Source organism: Vicugna pacos, chromosome 19, assembly GCF_048564905.1.
Source record: "Vicugna pacos chromosome 19, VicPac4, whole genome shotgun sequence".
Taxonomy (NCBI): domain Eukaryota; kingdom Metazoa; phylum Chordata; class Mammalia; order Artiodactyla; family Camelidae; genus Vicugna; species Vicugna pacos.
The window spans coordinates 25,186,893-25,205,688 of record NC_133005.1 but is presented as its reverse complement, the minus strand read 5'-3'; the positions used below and the strand labels follow the sequence as shown (position 1 = coordinate 25,205,688).

At 45.1% G+C, this 18,796-nt stretch overlaps 1 protein-coding gene across 3 annotated transcripts in view; it reads right to left on the bottom strand.

Moving 5' to 3' along the window:
- ZNF341 (zinc finger protein 341) overlaps nt 1-18,796 on the bottom strand; it is a 43,267-nt gene that overhangs the window by 23,764 nt on the left and 707 nt on the right. Inside the window, exons 2-8 of one of the 3 annotated variants that reach the window (XM_072944048.1) lie at nt 14,525-14,635; nt 12,563-12,759; nt 9,907-10,056; nt 7,090-7,341; nt 3,426-3,621; nt 2,727-2,817; nt 852-1,045 (exon numbers count right to left, since the gene is read on the bottom strand). In XM_072944048.1, the coding sequence (XP_072800149.1) occupies nt 852-1,045; nt 2,727-2,817; nt 3,426-3,621; nt 7,090-7,341; nt 9,907-10,056; nt 12,563-12,759; nt 14,525-14,635 (1,191 nt within the window). The remainder of the gene's footprint in view (nt 1-851; nt 1,046-2,726; nt 2,818-3,425; nt 3,622-7,089; nt 7,342-9,906; nt 10,057-12,562; nt 12,760-14,524; nt 14,636-18,796) is intronic. The other 2 variants (XM_072944049.1, XM_072944050.1) reach the window with 2 other exon arrangements.

Genomic DNA, 18,796 nt, shown 5'->3' with positions numbered 1-18,796 from the left:
CACCCTCTTCATTAGCTGTGTGTGGTTGGCACTGCTCACCCACAAGGCTGCACAGGAAGGCTCTGGCCTTATGCTGCCCAATACAGTGGCCATGAGCCACATGTGGCAAGTGAGAACTTGAAATGTGGCCGGTCCAAATCTAGATGTGCTAAGATGTAAATACACCCTGGAGTTCAAAAACTTAATATAAAAAAAGAATGTAAAATGTCTCATTATAAATTTCTTCATATTATATATTAAAATGGTACTATTCATGTGTTGGGTTAAATAAAATATATAGTTAAGATTAATTTCATCTTGTTTTGTTTGTATGTAGCTATTAGAAAATGTTTAGTTGTATACATTGCTTATATTATATATTTGTTAAGACAGCACTGCTCGAGGCCTAGTAAGTGTTCGACCCCCAGGGAGGAGGGGAATTAAATCAATATCAGGGACAGGATCATTAGTTCAGACACAAGTGAAGGCTCAGATGAGAATCCTACAAAGTATAAAGGTCTCTGGAGACCATCTACCCATGAAAGTCAAATAGGTTTTAATTTTTGGTCAACTGACAGTGACTGCCTAGAGCATTATATTGAAAACAGATTCTAAGGCAGGATCCAGGCACAACAAAAAAGAATAGGTGATTTATTAGTGATGTCTGCCATGGTATAGTATTAGAGTAATGCACATATATTGTACATTTGTCATCCTTCATTTCATCCATGCTCCATTTTTGTTTTATAGATGAAAAAGACTAAAGCCCAGAGAGGTTAAGGAGGTTGCCCAGGGTCACACAGCTAGCAACAAAACGTATGAAGCTGCAGAGGAGAGGTGTGGGGAGAATGGCGTTCCCCACTTCTACCCACCTGTGCTATCTTCATCCTCCTGCCTGCTGGGGTTCAGGGCCATGACCTGTACAGTCACAGAGTTGCGAGAGACGGTGCCACCGCTGCGTCCTGGAGGCCACACCTTATGGGTCTGCATGTGTTTCTTGACATTAGACTTCTGGGCAAAGGCACGGCCACATGCAATGCACTGGAAGGGCTTCTCACCAGTGTGGCTGTGAGAGACAAAGCTTGTCAGCACCTTTGTGTAGGAATGGGGATGTGGGCCTCAACCCAGAAGCTCACAGCCACCAGGAGGACCAGAACAGAGCGTGCAGATGCTCCTGGCCACCATTCTGACACCATGAGGACAAGTCTTATCCCTGAGGCAGGCAGACCAGAGTCAGACAGACCCTGGGCTCTTAGTGACATTACTAAGTTGCTGAATCAACCAGCCCTGGTGCTGACCTTCTCTGTGGCCATCCCTAACTGTGAGATCAAATATTTCCTAACTGTTTAAGCCCATTTATATGGAGACTTCTGTTATTTGAAGGAGAAAACATCTTAGTTGGCACAGCATAGCACTTGTACCATTATTTAATATTTTCCTTCAAATCAACAGACTTTTTAAAAACTTAAAACAATTTAAAATGAAGTTTCCTGTTGTTATTGTATATGAAAAGCCACTTGTCAGAAACGAACGAAACTTGTCATAAAGTAATGAAAAATACAATTATCTATATAATAATATTATTAAGATTTATAGCTGCATCATCCAATAAGGTAGACAAAAGCCACATGGGACTATCTAAATTTAAATTCATTAAATTAAAATAAAGTAAAAAAAATCAGTTTCTCAGTCATACTAGCCACATTTCAAGTACTCAACAGCCGTTTACGCTTAGTGGCTACCCTGCAGACAGTGCCTTTTGGGGCCTTTCCATCTTTGAAGAAAGTTCTACTGATGAGCACTAGTATAGACCAGCAGTTTTCAACAGAGATTGATTTTTCCCTCTTGGGGACATCTGGCAATGTTTGGAGATGTTTTTGGTTGTCACAGCTGAGGAATGTGGGGTGCTACTGGCACCTAATGGTGAGAGGTCAGGAATGTTGCTAAGCATTCCACCGGGCACAGGACAGCCCCACAGAAAAGAATGATGTGCTCTAAAATGTGTCAACAGGCTGATAAACCCTGGTCTAGAGAGAAGCTGCTGCCTGCCATGGCTGGAATCTGAGGCTTGCTTTCTCTCTGTTATAAAAGATGAGCAAGTATGTGAGAGGCATTAAAGACAGACTCGTACCAAATTGAGGCTTTCTCCTTTGACAGGAAGAAACTGAAAAGAGAATAATTTTCTCACTTACGTCATTCAAAACTTTTCAACACCACATCTATAAACTACCTAAAACCATCTCATGTACCAATGTATCCCATTCTGTGAGTATCACTTAACAAGTCCACCGCTCCACTTCACAATGGAAAACCTGAGGCCCAGAGGGGCTCCTTGCGTGTTCTTGGGACAAGAGGTGTCATGGTTAGTACCAAGTGAGCAGAGAGCTTGTAGCCATATTCACAGAGCATGGCTGTCCTTGAGGTCAGCTCTTTCTGCAGAAGTGAGAACTGAGGCACCCAGCCCTCCTGAGAAGCCTCCACCCATTCAGGTAAATTTCCTCCCCCAACCCCTACCCTGCCTGGACCTTCCGCATCACAGGAGGCAGGCCCCACAGAGCCTTCCCACTGCTCCTGAGAGAGGAAAGGGAAAACCACCCTGAGCCGGACTGAAGGTCTGAGAACTACGACAGGACAGACGGGGCCTTGGTCACCACCCAGCTTGAGAAAGCAGTCTTGCTGCCACTGGGAATGCCCCTCTCCCCGGCCAGGGCTGCATAGGAGCCACCTGCCTCACCACGCCTGAGTACCTTCTGATATGCTGCTGCAGGTCGAAATTTTTGGTGAATGACTTGTCACAATATGAACACTTAAGTTTCTGAGCCTTTGGCTTCCCTGCAGCTGAAAGACAAAGAGGGAAGAAGGGGATGGTAGGGTTGGAGGCACAACTGAAGGCGCCAAGGGCAGCTTCCCACCACTCTACCCTTGGACCTGGGGCCAGACAGCCCAGACCCTAGGAGGTCCATTCCTGGCTAAAAAAGACATTTCCCAGCTTCCTTTGCCGCTAGATATGGTCATGTGACTAAGTGTTGACCAATGAGATGTAAGCAAAAGTATCATGCAGAACTTCTGGGATCTGGGAAACATCTCTTTCATTCTTCTTACTGTCTGGAATATGAAAATTGATGACTGGAGCTCCAGCAGCCATCTTACATGATGAGGCACCTTGATAACAGAAGCTTTGTTCTAGGGATGGCAGAGCAGAAAGACAGAAGAAATAAGGCTGCCTGGTAACCATATGGGCATATGATCTACAGAGAGTCTTCATCTGTGGACTTGTTTTGCAAAGAACAACAAAATTCTATCATTTTGAAGTCACTCTTATTTTGGATTTTCCATTATATGCAATGAAACTTAATCCTAACTATCATAAAAGGGAAGACTGGAACTAAACAGCCTGTGGATAGGCCAGTGCTGAGGAAAGATGCCATGGCAGGCCATGGGCCCACCTTCTGGAAGTCCACTGGAACTTTTGGTCCGTCGGGTCTTCAGTGATGGTGGGGAGTCAAAGGTGGCCACTGTGCCCCCAGTGGCGCTGGTCATGGGGGCAGCAGGGTTTGGTCCTTTCGGTTTGAATCCTTGTTTGCCAGGGCTGTACACCTGGGGAGTGGGGTATACTGGAGCCTCCACACACTGATTTGGCACCTAGAAGGACAGCACAGTCAGGGAGAGTACCCTGGGACAGGAGGGATGGAGCTGCCCCAGCCAGAAGGACTCTCACTGTGGCCCTGGTTGATCTCAGCCATGCCCCCACCTACATCGCCATCCTAACTCCTCCACTTGGCTCAGTCATCCCAGTTACTCCCAAGACTCCTGAGAACTTCATGAAGCCAGCAGGCTAGAGGCAGCTTTGGAGTCATGCTGCCTGGGTTCAAATTCTGACTCTGCTTCTTATCATTTAAGTGAGCTTGGGCAAGCCTTTTAACTTTTGTCTCAGTTTCTGCATCTGTAAAATGGGGCTAATCATAGTACCCCTCTCACTGGGTTGTAGTCAAGATTAAATGAGTTAACAAGTAGAGAGTTTAGAACAATGCCTGGCATATAGTAAGTACCCAATCAACATTAGCTGTTATTATTGACATTACTATTGTTATTAGTAGTAGTTTGCTTGTACAGGAAGTCAGAAGGGTCTATGCCCTCACGAGCAGCTCTACTTCTTAACTAACTCCCCTTGATGCCACACCAGCAGGCATCCCTCAACTGACAATTGACACTGAAGCCACAAGAAATTACCAAATAAACTATGAGTTGCTCAAACTTAGTCACCACTAAGCTTACATCATGATACTGGGGCATTGTGAAGAAATCATTTATTCATTCATTTATTCATCATTCATTAGTCTTTGTGGGCTAGTATATTCAAAATTCCACTTCCTATCCTTCTCTGCTTTATTTTTCTCTTCAGACTGATCATTATCTAATAAGTTATCTATTTTACTTATTTATCTTTATTATCTACCTAGTTTCATGAAAGCAGGGACTTTTGTTCTGCTTTTGTTTATTCCTCTATTCCTAGGCCTAGAGCAATGCTTGGCACAGAGTGGGCACTCAATAAGTATTTGTTGTATGAACAAATTCATTTATGTAGGTACTGGGCATCTAATATGGCTGGTGCTTCTGCTGGGTCTTGTCTGTTGGCCCTTGGCACTATTCCTACACTCTTCCATGGTCTCCCCTAAAATGCAGAGGTGAGAAGCTTGGAACCACATTCCTGAACTCCCTTGCCAGCATGGTTCTGAACACAGATTAAGTTCTGCCCATGAGATGCATCTGAATGAGATTGGGAAGGCAGAAGGGAGGTAGAAACCATTCTTCTCTGGCAGCCATGGTGGGAGACAGGCAGGTCTGCAGTCATGAGTTCTGGAGGAGTGGTTGGCTGAACACTACATTCCCCTCCTGACTGCCAGCCCTGAGCTGCCAGGCAGCTGGAACCTCAGCAACAGAATCCTAGTTTCCTCACCCCTGGGCACAGCAGCAGCGTCCTGACTCTCAGGGCCAAGCAACAACAGTGAACCTGAAAACCAGTGATGCCTGCCCACCCTGACTTTTGCTCCTCTAGCCCTTCCCTCAGCTTTGTAAGCATTTAACTTCTTGTATTAAATCCCTCTGCCAGAAATACCTAAAGTGGTTTTGATTTCACTGACCAATATAGCACTCAATAAATATCTGTCACAGTGAATGAATTCACCCATTGGTCAAGTCATTACTGAGCACTAACATGGCTGCCCATGGGTTAGTTCTCATTATCCTCACAGCTCTGCAAGGGAGTTCCCATTCTAGAAGGGAGGAAACTGAGATCAGAGGATCCTATTTCAGATACCTACTATAGATGTACGACAGGCCAGGTACTCTGGTAGGTGCTAAAGATGCAAAATCAAAGACAACTTAGGCTCTGCCCTCAAAGAGCCCCCTTGTCTACATGGGCAATAAACAATGGCAGCTCCCCCCGTGCTGGCCCCTCTGTCTATGAGGCCACCATGGTCCTCTCAGCATCTCACTGACTTAATTTTTCTTTTAAATTCAACACAGTCCTCGGGAGCTTGCTTTATTTTCCCAGGCTAGGGCACATTCCCTTGCAGGCTCTTATAAAATCGCATGACTGGTGGTGGGGTTATCCCACTGGTCTAGTTCTCTTTAGATACAGATGCTACCAGTCAGTATGGCTGGATTCTAGGGGAGTCTGAGATAATGTGACCTCAAGTGCAGGCAGGCTCTTTCTTTCATAACCATACCCCCTAGCACTACTGTCTAGGAAAATTCTGAACTCTTAGTGCCTCGAGAATAGACTGCTTATAGCTCAGAGCTCCTCAGCAGGGAACTAATATGATACATATGGTACAGGCATATCTTGGAGATTCTGCAGGTTCAGTTCCAGACCACGACAATAAAGTAAAAATCCCAATAAAATGAGCCAGTGAAATGTTTGGTTTCCCAGTGCATATAAAAGTTATGTTTGCACTATACTGTAGTCTATTAAGTATGCAACAACATTATGTCTAAAAAACAACATACATAACCTCAATTGAAAAATACTTTTTGATTTTCTTGCTAAAAAATGCTAGTCATCACCTGAGCCTTCAGCGAGTCATAGCAGTAACATCAAAGATCACAGGTCACCATGACAAATACAACAATAATGAAAAAGTTGGAAATACTGTGAGAATTACCAAAATGTGACAAAAAGACATGAGGTGAGCAAATGCTGTTGGAAAAATGGCACTGATAAACTTGCTCAATGCAGAACTTCAATTTGTAAAAACTGTGATATCTGCGAATTACAATAAAAGGTATGTCTATACATTGATTAAATGGCCTTTACCTTTCCCCATACCCATGCCCATTACAGTGTGATTTGTAGCTTTTCCAATAAAGAAGTGGAATCTCTCCCTACTCCTTAAATCTAAGCTGGCCTTGTGACCTGCTTTGACCAACAGAAGTTACGTTGTGTCACTTACAAGTCTAAGCCTCAGTAAGCCTTGAGCATTTCTGCTTACATTATTCAACCTCCAGCACTGCCATGAGAACATACCTAACTAACTTGCTGGAGCAGAGCTGGGTCACCCCACCTAACTTACCCCTCTCCAGGCCAACCTAGAGCAGCCGAGAGCCAACCAACCTCCAGACACATGAAAGAACCCAGCAAAAATCAGCAGCTGCCAAGCTGACCATCATAGACATGAGAAAAATAAACATGTTCTGCTATATACTACTAAGGGTTTGTGGATATTTCTTACACAGCCATAGCTAACTGATACACCTAGCTTGTTACAAAAGATATGAGACACTTGCATAGAAAAATTTTTGGAATCTTCTCCCCAAAAGGCAGATATTCTCTGACTGTCCTGAGCACTCCCTGAGGACAGCATGTATATCGGCTACAACCTCTACTTCATTCCATCTTCTCATGGTTTGCATTTTATACTTTTATACATACAATGGCTTGATTAAAGTCCTTCTCTCTCATGATGTGGTACTCCATGATCTGGTTTTGCCTGCCATGGGGTATCTCCAACTATGTCTAGCATACAGTTGGTCCTCAGAAAAGGTTCAGGTTACCCATGATGACCATGACCAGTTTTTCCCACTTCACCCCAAATCCCAGCCTCTGCTCACCTCCAGGGGTGGGTAGGGCTGCATTCCCAGTGCCTGGATCTCCACCGTTCCACTCCCAGCCAGGGGTGCTGTGGCGCTGTATACCTCCACCACGCCATTCCCACCAGGGTTGGGACGCCCCGGGGGGCCCAGGCTCTGGGGTGGGGGTGGTGGGGGCTGAGGAGGTGGGGGTGGGGGCAGTGGGGGAGGGGGTGGGGGAGGAGGCGGGGGCTGGGTGAGGTAGCTTGGCACAGAATGCATGTTCAGGCTGCTCTGAAATCAGAAGAGAGAATTAAAGTGTCAAAGCCTCTTGACAGCAACTGTCTTATTTATCACTGGGGAAGGACATTTGCCTTAGCCAGCCATGTAGAAAGAACAGCCACTCCCAGAGTGGGAACAGCTCAGAGGATGGGGCTGAGGGGGGCATGGAAACAAAGTCATGGGAGAACTCAGAGGAGCCATCAGTCTGGCACTGCTACCCCCTTTCTCTATGAAAGTCATCAAAAATGGCCTAGCTTGTGCAGAAATGAGCTAATACAGCAGGCGTAATTCTGCTGTTTTTAGAAGGGCTTGCTTGTAGGACTGGCTCTGAACTGGCATCTGAGAACCTGCCTTGTAGAAGATTCCCTCTGTTGATAAGGCTATTCTGCCCACCAGGGACACTGACCCTACTGTATCAACTCACCTAGACTGTTCACATAAATGATGTGGTTTATGGTGAACGTCTCCCTTCTCATCTGCGTATCTGGAGTTTTGGTCATTGTGTCTGGGCGCCTATGTGATCAACCCCCAATAAAGCCCTGGCCTTGGAGTCTCAGGTGTGATTCCCCCACAGAAACACTGCATGCGTGTTGCTGCTCTTCACTGTTGGGGGGGGGGAAATGTGCCTTCTATAGCCTCTCCCCATTTCCCTAAGGGGGAGAACACTGGAAACTTGGAAGAACTTTGAATTCTTCCAGGCTGCTGGGTCTTTTTCCCTTGCTGATCCTGCTGTGTATCTTTTTATTGTTATAAATCACAGCCATGAGCACAACCATCTTAAGTCCTGAGAGTCTTTCTAGAGAGTCACTGAATGTACTGGCTGTGGATCCCCAAAACACAGCCACTGACTTCTAGAAACTGATTCTATAAATATGATCAAGCAGTTGGGCAAAGATATCAATACATGAATGTTACTCCAGTGGTTTTTATAACAGCAAAAAATGGCAGTGACCTACATGTCCTTCCATGGAAGCCTGGCTAAAGAGAGGATGGCCCATCCACATGGAATGGAATGGAATCCTTTGTGACTGTTAAAGTGATGATGCTGATCAGTATTTCATTAAAGGATGCTTCTCTTAATTGCTGCTCCTTGGGTTCCATAGTCAAATAGGTTTCGGGAAAAATCTGGGGTGACAAAAGCAAAAGAATCTCTTTACTGCAGGAAAAACCCAGAGACAGAGTGCGGAAGAAGTAGAATGCCTCCATCCCAGGCTGATTTCCCAATACAAAAAGGATCTCTTGCTTTTGTATTGGAAAATCCCAAGGAGACACTGTTTTGGGGAACATTTCAGGAAATACTGACATAGGGTTTAGGCACAGATAGAGAATGACATTAAACGAAAAGCAAAGTAAGAAAAGCAAGTTCCAGAGCAGTACACATAACATGATCCATTTATATAGATGTGTATGTGTGTCAAATATTTTAAACATATTTTCAATATTTTATATAAAATATATAGTATTTTAAATATATTTAAACAGAAAGCTATTTTTATCTATATTTGTAGTCAAAGGTCAGGAAAATCAGACACCAAAATTTTTGGTAGTATTTTCTTTGGGCAGAGGGAGCAAGGGTGATTGACTAACTGATTGATTTCCCAATTTATATTCTGTAAAATTTCAAACCTACAGAAAGATTGCTAAAATAATAAAATGAACACTATACTTCATCTAAGTCACCAGTTGTTACCATTTGGCCACATCTGCAATGTGTGTGTGTGTACAGACACACGTATATACTTGTGTTTTGTCAAGCCATTTTAAAGTTAGTTGCAGACATCATGACACTTTGTTCCTTAAAACTGTACTCAGATGCATCTCCTAAAAACAAGGACATTCTCCTGCATAATCACAATTCAATGATTACACATAGGAAATTGAATATTGATATAATACTATTATCTAAAATGTTCAAATTCCTCCATATTCTAATCTACCCAAGTGTCCCAGGAAGGCCTTTATAGCTCCCTCCCACCACCTGATCCAGGATCCAACTAAGAACTGCACACTGCAGTCAGTTGCCATGTCTCCTTATTTCCAAGATTATGAATAGTTAAGCTTTAAAAAAAAACTTTTGTGTATTTTCTAATGTTTTTCTTTTTTTAAATTCTTACTTTTTTATATAAGTGTAGTCAATTTACAATGTTAGTTTCAGGTGTAGAGCAAAGAATTCAGTTATATATACACACACACACACACACACACATATATATACACATACATACATATATTTTTTTCAGATTATTTTCCATTACAGCTCATTACAAGAAATTGAATACAGCCCCCTGTGCTATACAGTAGGCTTTTCTAATGAACATGGAACTCTTCTATTAAGAATCAAAATAGGAGTCAATACAGCTGGACTGTGGCTGTGAAACCCTAAAGTCATGTTCTGGGTCCAAGCTGGACGTGGTAGCTTCCCCATCCACAGCAGGGTTGGCCAAGGGGAGGCTGACACTCCTGAGCTTGGGGGAGAGCTGGGACCAAGCTCCCTTCTCTCTACAAGATTCTGAATCTGTATGTGTCAACATGTAGGCCTAGAATCAAGACCCTGTGAAAAACTGGCCACCTCCTTACCTGCACAGGAGGGGGGCCCTGGGGCATGGGCTGGTCCAGGGACGTGAAGGCTGACATGGCGGACATGAGCACATCATCGCTTACCAAGATGTTCCCCTGCACCAGGGTCTGGATCAGCGGGGATGGGGGCACTGTAATGTACGTGGAGATCTGGACAGGACGAGAGAGAGAGAGAGGAAGCGAGGGAGACAACGAATATGTCTGAGGCTCTGGAAGGAAGCAGAGGGCAAGATGCAAAAGATCTGGGCTCTGGAGTCCCACAGATCTTCCACCTCTGCTTCTGCTCCCTGCCATGTGACGCTGGGAATGTCACACCATCTCTCTGAACCTCCATTTCCTCATTTAGCAAGTGACACTTCCCTGAAAGGCATATACCCTATGACCCAGCAAAAATTACTTCCTGGAATCTAGAGAAACACACACCTGTCCACAGGGAGCCCACAAACAAGAGCCTTGTTTCTACTAGTGACAAACTGGAAATAATCTTGATGTCTATCAGTAGGAGAATGGATTAAAAAATATACTATAGTCAAGGAGAGAACACTATAGACAGCATATAAAAGATACTGCATGGAAAATCAAATTATATAATAACATGTACTTAACATAGTCTTATTTTTAAAAATCTCAAATAATACTACTAGTGTAATTCCTGTGAGTACTTAAGTAAGTATGTGAAAGTATCTTAAAAGGTTGAGAAGGATTTTCATCAGTAGTTATCCAGGGGCAGGGGAGAGAAATAGTGCCAAAGGGGCTTTAATTTGTAGCATCCTAACTTTTAGAAAGGAGATAGGAAACATGTTATTACTTGCAAACACACAAATTAATAAAAAAAAAATGCTCGGATGAAAGGTAGACCTTACAAGAGGGTGTCAAACGTGCAGTGACCATTCCTCTTAGGTGATGTAAAGGGTGTTTGTTGTGTTTTGTTTATTTGTTATCTTTCTTTACTGACATCTTTTCAAACTGGCTGTCTGTAGGACCTCTGGGGAAAGCAGGAACCGGGCCCCTGAACCCAGAGTCCCTGTTCAAATAGGATGTCCTTGCTCTCAACTAAGCAAGGACAGCCCAGGCAGGTTAGAGTGACATGCCCCATGTCAAGGCCAGAAAAGGTAGGGTAGATCCCGTCTGATGTGTGTTTTTACAATGTCCTGTGCACTGCACTGAGATGAAAAATGGGAAATCATTTCCATGTCCATCCAACTCACTTAGGCCCTAGAGGGATCTGTGTTTGCCCATAACCAGCTGATTGTGTTCTGAAGTTTTTTCCTTGCCCAGGACTGGAGGAATGTCCCTCTTTCTTATTGAAAATAAAGGGAAAGAGGAAACATTTTCTACTAACAAAACTCATAAACAAGGAGTAAGAAACATGACTATGTTCTGTTAGAAGATGTCTGTGGCAACTTGGAAAGTTTCAGTGTCCATGTCCTATGGATCTGGGTGAACATTTTTAATTTGATGTTAAGAATTATGTCTATACAACGGATGAAAATAATGTTTTAGAGTAATAAGAGAAAGCTAGAGGGAAGTCTGACCCCGTGACCTGGCATCCTGGGACATGCCCAGCCTCCTTTATGCAGATTCTTTAATCCCTCTGAGCTTCCCCACCCAGGGTATCTTTGCTCCAGAACTGTGTTCCTGACTGAGGACTCCGGAAGCTTCTCCAGATCCCCCCAGCCTGGCCCTCTCTCCTGATCTCCAGACTTGTATACCTGTCTGCATCTTCACTGCCTCCACTTGAAGGTCGAATGGGCATCTCAAATCCAACATGACCAGCTGAACACCTCCCAAAACCTCCTCATTGTTTTCTCCACTTCAGTCCATGGCAACTCCAACTCAGGTCACCCTTGACTCCTTTTAATCTCATACCCCACATCCAGTCTATCCACAAGCTCTGTCAGCTCCACCTTCAAAATTTTTCCAAAGTCTCATCCCTTCTCTCCACCTCCACTGTCATTCTCCTGGACAAGCCACCACCACCCACTGCCTGGATTTGTACAACAGTCCCCTAATGGGTCTCCTGGATTTCTCTCTTAATTGTCACCAAAATCTATTATCTGTACAGCAGCTAGAGTGACCTAGTTCAAGTGTAAGTCAGACTATGTCCTTCTTCTCCTTAGAACCCTCCAGTAGTTCTCATCTCACTCAGAATAAAAGCCCACCAGGCCCACATGATCTGTCAGGATCTCCCTATTACCTCTGCTCTTATCACCTCCCACCCTCCTCCTCAATCACTCAGTTCCAGTTACTCTCACCTTCTTGCCATTTCTGGAATAAACCCAGCACACCCTTACATCAGGGCCTTTGCACCTGCTGATCCCACCTCCTGGAAGACTCTTCCCCAAATTAGCTGCATGATGCATTCCCTCACCTCCCTAGGTCTCTGCTCCCGTGTTACCCCTTCACAAAGCACCATACAGAAAAGGGCAAAATCTCTCATCCCTGTCTTGGCATCCCCTATCCCTCTGCATTTATCCTGAAAACAGTACATCTCAACACATTTGTTTGGGTACTAGCCATCTCACCCAACTCCATGAGGGTAGTGACCTGGTCTGTTTGTTCACTACTGTACTCCCGAGTGCCCACACAATGCCTGACACACAGTGGTACCCAAAAAGACTTGAACAGATGAATGAACAAACGAATGAATGACTACCTGGCGATTGGCAGGAGGTGGGGCCTGCTGGACCGCTGTGGGTGCTGCTGATGGCGTGTAGATGCTGTTGGTGGCCAGTGAGACTGTGGCCAGGGGCAGGGCACTCCCCTGGCACTGCTCCCGCTTGTGGGTCATAAACGCCGGCAGCGAGTTGAACTGCTTCTTACACTTCCCGCAGAGAAAGACATCCTCGTCATCTAGGGATCACACCCGCAGAGGAGCAGAGAGAGGGAAATCACGAAAAAAAGCAAGAATAAAGGAGGGGCATCACAGTGAGAAACGGGACCTTAAGAATGGCAAACTAAGGGCACTGCATGACTTAATGTGGGAGTGTCAAGCGTCAACTTGGTGCTTCCTAGAAGCTTTCAAAACCTCACTGGCACTCGTGGGAATATCCAGCCAAGTTCACTCAGGTATCAAAAAATTAGAAATTAGGAAACAGTGAAGTGGGTTTGCTTCAAAGCTGAGACATTCAGAATCTTTACGCTGCCTTAATTTATTCACTAGTCCCCAAATGGGCCGCATGATCACACTCCTCTGTGCCTTTGCATCCTCCATTCCCCCTGTCAAGCTGCCTCTTTCAGAACAACTCATTATGCAAGGCTCAGCTCAGATGTCATCTCCTCCAGGAAGCCCTCCAAAAGCAGTGAACACAGTTCCTTCCTCTGGGCAAGCCTCTCCTATCACGTTTTCCCATCACCACCAGACTGTGAGTCTCTCAGGGAATGAAATATCCTACTTACTACCATAAGTGTAATATTTCCTGGGCACATAGGAGGCCCTCAGTGGATATTTGTTGAATGAATGAAAAACTAAATGAATGATTAGCTACAGTGAATACTATCCATCACTGAAGGCCTACCACAGGCCACGCACTGTGCCAAGCACTTTATATGTTGTAGCAGAAACGTCTCTTGTTATTCAATATTCACTCTTCCTTCTTAGGCAGTAATATGAATTGTAGTGGGAAACATGGCTGTCTAGTTAAAGACTATATATTCCTCAGCCTTCTTTGCAGCTATACATGTCATGTGACTGGGTTCCAACCAACAGACAACAGCATATGTATACTGTCTATGCAACTGTCTCTTAAAGAGAAGGGGTATGACTTCTACTCCCTTCTTCCCTCCATGTTGGCTGGAGTGTGGAAATGAAAGTGGGAGGCTGGAGCAGCCATCCTGGACTGCATGTTGAGGACAATAAAGCCACAGGAAAGAAGGGGCCTGAGTCTCACCACAGCCACCCCAAATGCCCATCAGGACTTCATGCAACAGAGAAAGAAATTAATCTTGTACAAACGACAAGAAATTTGCATTTCTTGTTTACAACAGCTAAAACCAAATCCCAAGTATCCTCACGAGATTCCTATGAGGTAAGACTATTTCCCCAACTTTATAGATGTGAAAATTGGGGCACAGAGAAATTAATTCACTTGCCCAAGGTCACAGAGCCAGAAACTACAGGAATAAGGATTCAAACCCCCGGTGTGTATCTCTCTGTCCCCAGCATGGCTCCCAAGTACTTGAAAACCTTTGTGGAATGAATAAATGAACACACAGACTCACATAGGTTCTAAGAGAAGTTTCTTGTCCTCACTGTATATCAAAGATCTGGACTATAAATTGGAGAGATTCATGCTCAGGCCGTTCTTTCGACAGAGGGGAGGCTGAGACATGACTTCGGGTCAAAGGTACAAGCAATAGTAAGCATCAGGGCTCCCAGTCATTCTCTGCCATGGTCCCCACATTACGAAGTGATGGAGAAAGAGTGTCCTCAGAGCTAAGCAGAGAAAGGCATGAGCCTGAAGACCCAGGCTGGGAGGAAAGTGACCTCTCAGACACCAGAGGACACCCTAGGGACCACAGTGGGCAATTCATTCCCACACCCCCCCCCGGTAGCCCCACCTGTTTTTCATGGGAAGCCACGTACCCTTCCCACTGGTGGACCTGAGCAGATACTCACCCAGTGGCTGGATGGCAGGTGGTGCATTGACACTCTGGCCTGTTGGATCAGGGACTGCTCCTTGGCCATCCAACAATGACTGGACAGCCAGGACAGTCTGATTGTCCATTCCTGAAGAAAGAAAAGTAGCTTTTTTAAAAGGTGGGCCCAGCATCCTGCTCTGACTTCATCCTTACAAGCCAGCCCCACTGCAAGGCCCCCATGGCAAAAATCACTGCCTGTGCCCTGATATACATTCTCTCCCTAATTCTATTGCGATAGAACCCAAGGTTTCTGGCTGGAAACATGGCCCCAGAATAAAGACTACACTTCCCAGCCACTCTTGCAGCTAGAGAACGTCTAAGTTCTGGTCAATGAGATGTAAGTAAAAGTGTTCTATGGCAGTCTCTAGGAAGTCTTCTTAAAAGCTGCTGGTATGGGACCCCCTTCTTTGTCCTGTCCTCCCTCCTGCTTCCTAGGACAGGAAGACGATGGCGGGAACTCTAGTCACCATCCCAGATCATGAGGACAAGGGCCATACCCGAGGCACTGCAGGGTGAAAAACTGGAAAGATCCCAGGCCTCTGAAGACCTTGTAGAACACAGCCACTGTCACAGCTCTGGACTAACTTTCTCTGGATTCCTGTGCAAGAGAAGTAAACTTCTAGCCTGTTTAAGCCATTGCTGGGCTGGGCTTATCTCTTACTCATGGCCAAATCTAACCCAAAGTGAAACAGCCCCCTCTGGACATCATGTTACTGAGTCTCTCCCATACACACCCCACAAATCCCACAAATCTATTTGTACTCGGGCATCTTTGCTTCCCTTGTTTTCTGGTATGTGCTTGTTTTTTCAGTTCCTCAAAGAAGTGCATAATCTGGATTTGTGGTCAGGGGACTCTTGATAAGCTGACTACATCTGTGTTTTACAATTAGTTGTCACTGTTAAAGTTCACAGTAGTAAACCGCCCAGCCGAGTCACCAGGTGGAGGACAGGACTCTTCACATCTAAGTAGCCGGCAAGGCACACTGCCTCCCTCCCAAGTAACTCAGAGGGTGCCTCATTCTCTCTTTCCCCACAGTCAGCCTCTCAGCTGTCACCTGCCCCAGCTTCCAACTGAAGTGCAATCAGAACCCTCAGCTCCTGCAGCCAGACTGAATCCATCCTTTCCCCTGTCATGACACAGGTTGTGTGCCTTTGAGGCCAGCCCTTCTCTCCAGCCACTCCTGCTCCTTCAGAAGCCTCTCTCCACTGACGGGCCCCTCTCACACTGTGCCCACAACTCTCCTTCCCATCAGTGGCTACACACCCCCGGGTCTCTCCAGCACATCCTCCTTTGAATCCATGTTCCCGTCTCTCCTCCCTTCAACAAGCATCCCAAGAGACATGTCTACACCCTCCATCGCCTCTGCCCACACTCCAGTCCTCCTCCACTCACTCCAGTGAGGCTTAAGCCCCCACCATTCCACCAGAATCACCAAAGACCACCTGGCAACATCAGATACTCCTTGAAACACTCCCTTCTCTAGGCTCCACGGCGCCATCCTTCCTGGGTCTTCTCCCACTTTTCTGCTCCTCCTTCCCAGCCTCCCTTACTCTCCTCTGCAGTCCACCCCCTAAATGTTTCTATTTTGAAGGGTTCCTTCTGTCTGTCTCTTTCTCCTTTCCCTCTTACACTCTCCCCAAGAATCCTCACTCACCCTCATTTAGTTCTTCCTCATATCTGGAGTTTCAAACCTGGGGTTCATGCTTCCCTGAATGTGTCAGTAGACTTGTCTATCATATTACACAAAATTGTAAGTTAGCATCTGTGTGCAAATCTGTAGCAGTTTTATTCATAATAGTAAAAAACAGGAAATACTCATGTCCTTCAGTGGGTGAACAGTTAAAGTGTGGTGCACCTGTACCATGGAGTACTGCTCAGCAATAAAAAGGAGCAAACTATTGATATAAGCAAACGCTTGGATGAATCTCCAGGGAATTACACTAAGTGAAAAAAGCCCATCTCAAAGACTGTATACTACATGATTCCAACTACATGACACTCTTGAAATGATAATATCTTAGAAACAAAAGTCAGATTAGTGTGGTTGCCAGACATCAGGGTTGGGGACCAGGAGAGGGAGGTGGGTGTGGTTATAAAAAGGACAACATCTTGTAGTGATGGAACAATTCTGTAGTTGACTGGTTGTGAAGTTACAGGATAGTTTAACAAGATGTTACACTGGGGGAAATTACATAAAGGGTTAATGGAATCTCTCTGATTATTTCTTACAACTGCATGTGAATCTACAGAGAAGAAAAGTATTACGTCAGAAAAAGAAATCTAATTAAAAAAAAATACTGCCTGTCAAAACTACTGAGACAATAAAAAGATCAGTGGTTGCCAACGGTTGGGGGGAAGAATGAATAGACAGAGTACAGAGGATGTTTAGGGCAGGGAAAACACTCTATGATAATATCATAATGATGCATATATGTCATTACACATTTGTCTCATAGAATGTACAACACCAAGAGAAAACCTTAAGGTAAACTGTGGAATATGAGTGATCACAATGTGTCAATGTAGGTTCATCCTTGGTAACAAATGTACCACTCTGGTGAGTTATGTTGATTAAAGGAGAGGTTATGAATGTATAGGATCGGGGGTATATAGGAAATCTCTGTAAATGCCTCTCAACTTTGAAAACCTGAAACTGCTTGTAAAAAATTAAGTCTTTAAAAAAATGCTGCCTATTCAAAACTGAACTCGAACTGAATGGGTCATTCCCCACCCCTAAGTTAGTTCCTTTTCTAGAAATCCTCATCAATAAGAGCAGGGTACCACTGTCCATCCACCCAAAGCCCCCAGGGCACCCCTTGATTTTTCCCTCAACTGATCTCCCTTCCCACCCCTCATTTCTAGTCCTTCAGCAAGTCTGCCTCCCAAATATCTCTCAGACCCACTTTCTCTCCATCTCCTACAGCTGTCCCCAGAGCCCAGGCCATCATCAGCTCTCAGCAGGACAACCGCAGGGGTCTCATCTCCCCTGCTGCCACTCTGGCTCCTCCCATCTGTTCTCAGAGCAGCCAGGGTGAACTTTATAAAACATACATTAGTTTGTGCTGACCCCCTGCTGAAAATACTTTCTTAGTTCTACACTGATGCCAAGATAAAGTTCAGAAGCCTCATCTCTAGTTGCTCACATAAACTGTGGTGAATCCTAGACCTCTTGCCCTGCAGGGCTTTGCAAATGCATTTCCCCTTGCCAGGGTCATCTCTGGAGCCCCACAGCCCTACTGCCCTTCCCCTAGCCCAGCATGCATCACACTGTTCTAGGAACGGATTTTTCCTTCAACTTCATAACTCAGTATATGAACTCTTTTTTTTTAATGGGGGTACTGCGGATTGAACCCAGGACCTCGTGCATGCTAGGCATGCACCCTACCACTGAGCTATACCCATCCCCTGCAAACACATTCTTGTAGTGAAAATTCAAACACTGAAGAAGTCCATGTACCCAGAGGGAAAGTAGGCTTCATCCCATCTTATTGGCCTCCCAGAGTGAGCCACCACTGACCCTGGCCCTCCAATTCCATCATCCATCATGGCACTGAACACCAGCTGAGGTTCTCTTCTTTTACTGTTCTATAATTTTCCCTTTTCTATAATTGCTTATTCTATAATTTCCATCTGTCCCTCACCAGTGAGTATTCCTGAAACTCAGTCCTTCCAGATACAGGGAGGATTACACATTTCATGGTGAGAACTCTGATCGTCCAAGAAGTTAAGACACAGGGTGGAGATCTCTTGGGAAGTTTATAGGACTCAAAGACTCAGCCACATACCACTGGACTGACCTTCTTTCAGTCTGCCCTCTAATTAGGTGTATACTCATCTTATCTCATTCTCCCAAGAACATTCTTGGGGCTGTATCCCCCCAACATCAACTCTATGCCATGGCCCTGAACTGGCTGAGGCTTCCTCTCCAACTTCTAGCACGTGCACCTGGAGTCTCAGTGTTTGCCTGTCTCCAAAGCTTGTAATTCTCAGAGCCTGAGGACCATTCACATCCTAGGATTTTGAGGAGTATGGGACAGTCTGTGCCCAGAATGTGCTGGTTTAGGTCTGATAACAGGGCATCCCGACTAGGCACACCACCAGTAACCATCCTTTCTTGGTCTCAGTTTATAAAACTGCACAAAGCAGGCACCCAGTGTTTGCTAGTTTGGGCCCATCAGCACTAAGTCCTGGCCTTGCACAAAGGTGGTGCCAATCCTTTCCTGGTCTGAATTTGAGGCACTATGTCAC